Genomic DNA, 2,461 nt, shown 5'->3' on the forward strand with positions numbered 1-2,461 from the left:
TTAGTTGTGAACAGTAGAGTCGGTTATGTACAGTAGAGTTAGTTAGACAAGTTTGTTAGTTAGTTAATTTCTACTGATCAGTGATTGTGTATATATATATAGTCACATTGTAATTCTTAAAGCTTTAATTCACATTCAATACAAACACAAGTTTTCTCCCTTAATTCAGTTACTCTCCAGTCGACTCCATTGACAGAGGAATGAAGCTAATCAATGGTGTTAGTTTTATCATTCTCTTAAGCTTGGTTGGAAATATATTAATTGCAAGTGGTATAACTTTGGTAAACTACTGATTCTAGGCAAGTTTAGATCTAATCTAGGTATAAATATAGTAATTGAATAAAACTAAATCAAACCTAAGTACTGTAAATCATGTAATAATCTCAATAAACTAATATAATCACACATCATGACCTTACAATGTACGGAAAAAATGATGGATAAACCCCCAAGTCTTTCACTATATGTTTGCATAGAATTCAAAGACAATAATCAAAACACATCCAATAACACTATGACAGACACCAATAAAAGTTTGAGATAATTGCAAACTCATTTTCTCCCTGCCACAAATGAAAGAAAGAAAAACAAGGAATATTTGGTAACTTAGACCGTCCCAATTTGTCCAAAATGATGATGCAATTAGTTCAGTACCATTACATTCCTCTTTGCTGTCATCAAATTTAAGGAACAGTGATTACTATCGAGTGTGCTGGGTATCCACCCTATTACAGCTTTTTAAACAATAAGTTGTGTGCCCCTTTTAGATGTTTCCTTACCCATCCGGCTGAGGATTTGACGAGCCCCAAACATGTAAATGAAGAGAAGGGTTTGGGACCTTTCATATGCAATAAAAAAAAAAAAGGTGAACGGGGAGAAAGAGAATTTATTGGGCTCTAACCTTTCGCTTGAGAATCTGAGCGGCAAAAAATTCGACTTCAAAGTCACAAACAAATTGCTGGTGATAATTGGATGTCAGGATGGACGTGGCGACTTCCCAAGCAGCATCTGTCTGTTGAAACTGTACTAGCCATTGATTAGCAGCAACACGGTTGCACGATCGGCTATCGTGATTTAGCACGTGAACAGCTTGCGCGACCTTCGTTTGCAGCTCCATTTGTCTTCGTCTTCAACTCTAAGAAAGCAACGGACATGACTCGATCATCAAAAACCAACGGCGAGAGAGCGATACTTGACAGGCGGAAGCCCAAAGCCCTTAAGTTGAAAAAGTATTACGCTATTCGGATGTGCCTGTACCCCACCCCACCTACTTACCTACAATTGTTACTCTGTGCTTTAGTTTTAGTGTTTATTATTTTAAAAACACTTTTTAGAAATTTTAATCATCACTTTTAACAAATTAAAAAATATCATTTTCTTTTTATTTTATCTTTAATACGTATTAATTATTTGTTTTTATATTATTTTTAAGATCAAAAATTATACATTAATATAGATATTATAATAAAATATTTATATTAATCGTTATTTTTCTAGGAGCATGTAAAACTCAAAATGAACAAGTAAAAGTGAATATAGTGAATATTTTTTTAATTTGATTTATTTTTAAAGGGATATTTTTCTAATTTGATAAATTTTAATTTGAATATCCTACATCTACATAGTATGTTTAAAACCACAAAATTAAAAAACATAATTTCAAAGTTTTATTTGTTTTCTCAAACTCCACACAAACAAATTAAAACAAAACAAGTATTTTGATTTAGGTTATAATTTATACTAGTGAAATTGTCTGTGTTTTGTGAGGGCTATAAGAAATATTTATAGGATGATAGTATGTAATAAATATATATATATATAATTATGCATATAAGCAAACATATACTAGTTAATTACTTAACATTGTTATAGTTTGTCTTAATTATAATTCGCGACATACTTTTAGCTATAATTACGCGGCTCAACTTTTTAGTATTATATAATTCGCACGTTTGTATAATTCGGAATTTGTATAATATAAGTTGTATAACTTTTGTATAATTGTTTACACTTATGATGTTTGTAATTATAAATTTTGTTATTTCGAGTTTATATAAAAATAACTGAATTATACAAATGTACCCGCAAATTATACAAACTTGCGAATTATACAAACGAGGAAGCTTAAATTGTAGCTATAGCTCGTAAATATGCAAACTATAGTTATGGAGCATAATTAAATTTATTATAGTAGCTATTTGCGAAAGTTTTATTTTCTACTATATTATAAAAGAGAGTTTAGGGCCAAGTATAATATATAATATTCAAGATTGGGACTTTTCCCACTCTTGAATATTATATATTATACTTGTGGGACTTTTAAAATTTTATTTTATACCCAAGTATAATATATAATATTTAAGATTGGGACTTTCTTGAATATTATATATTATATTTATTATATAGTAGATATCTACTATATTATATATTATATTTATTATATAGTAGAACTCTACTATAT

At 29.4% G+C, this 2,461-nt stretch overlaps 1 protein-coding gene across 3 annotated transcripts in view; it reads right to left on the reverse strand.

Annotated features, from left to right (window-relative positions):
• The window catches only part of LOC102593612 (transportin-3), a 75,477-nt gene extending 74,219 nt beyond the window's left edge, over positions 1–1,258 (reverse strand). For 2 of the 3 annotated variants that reach the window (XM_015307911.1, XM_006338689.2), the window contains exon 1: positions 902–1,258. In XM_015307911.1, the coding sequence (XP_015163397.1) occupies positions 902–1,117 (216 nt within the window). In that variant the 5' untranslated portion in view covers positions 1,118–1,258. The remainder of the gene's footprint in view (positions 1–901) is intronic. The other variant, XM_006338690.1, reaches the window with a different exon arrangement.
• Between the last annotated feature and the right edge of the window lie 1,203 nt (positions 1,259–2,461).

The sequence above is a fragment of the Solanum tuberosum genome, unplaced genomic scaffold (assembly GCF_000226075.1).
Source record: "Solanum tuberosum cultivar DM 1-3 516 R44 unplaced genomic scaffold, SolTub_3.0 scf00004, whole genome shotgun sequence".
NCBI classification, from domain to species: domain Eukaryota; kingdom Viridiplantae; phylum Streptophyta; class Magnoliopsida; order Solanales; family Solanaceae; genus Solanum; species Solanum tuberosum.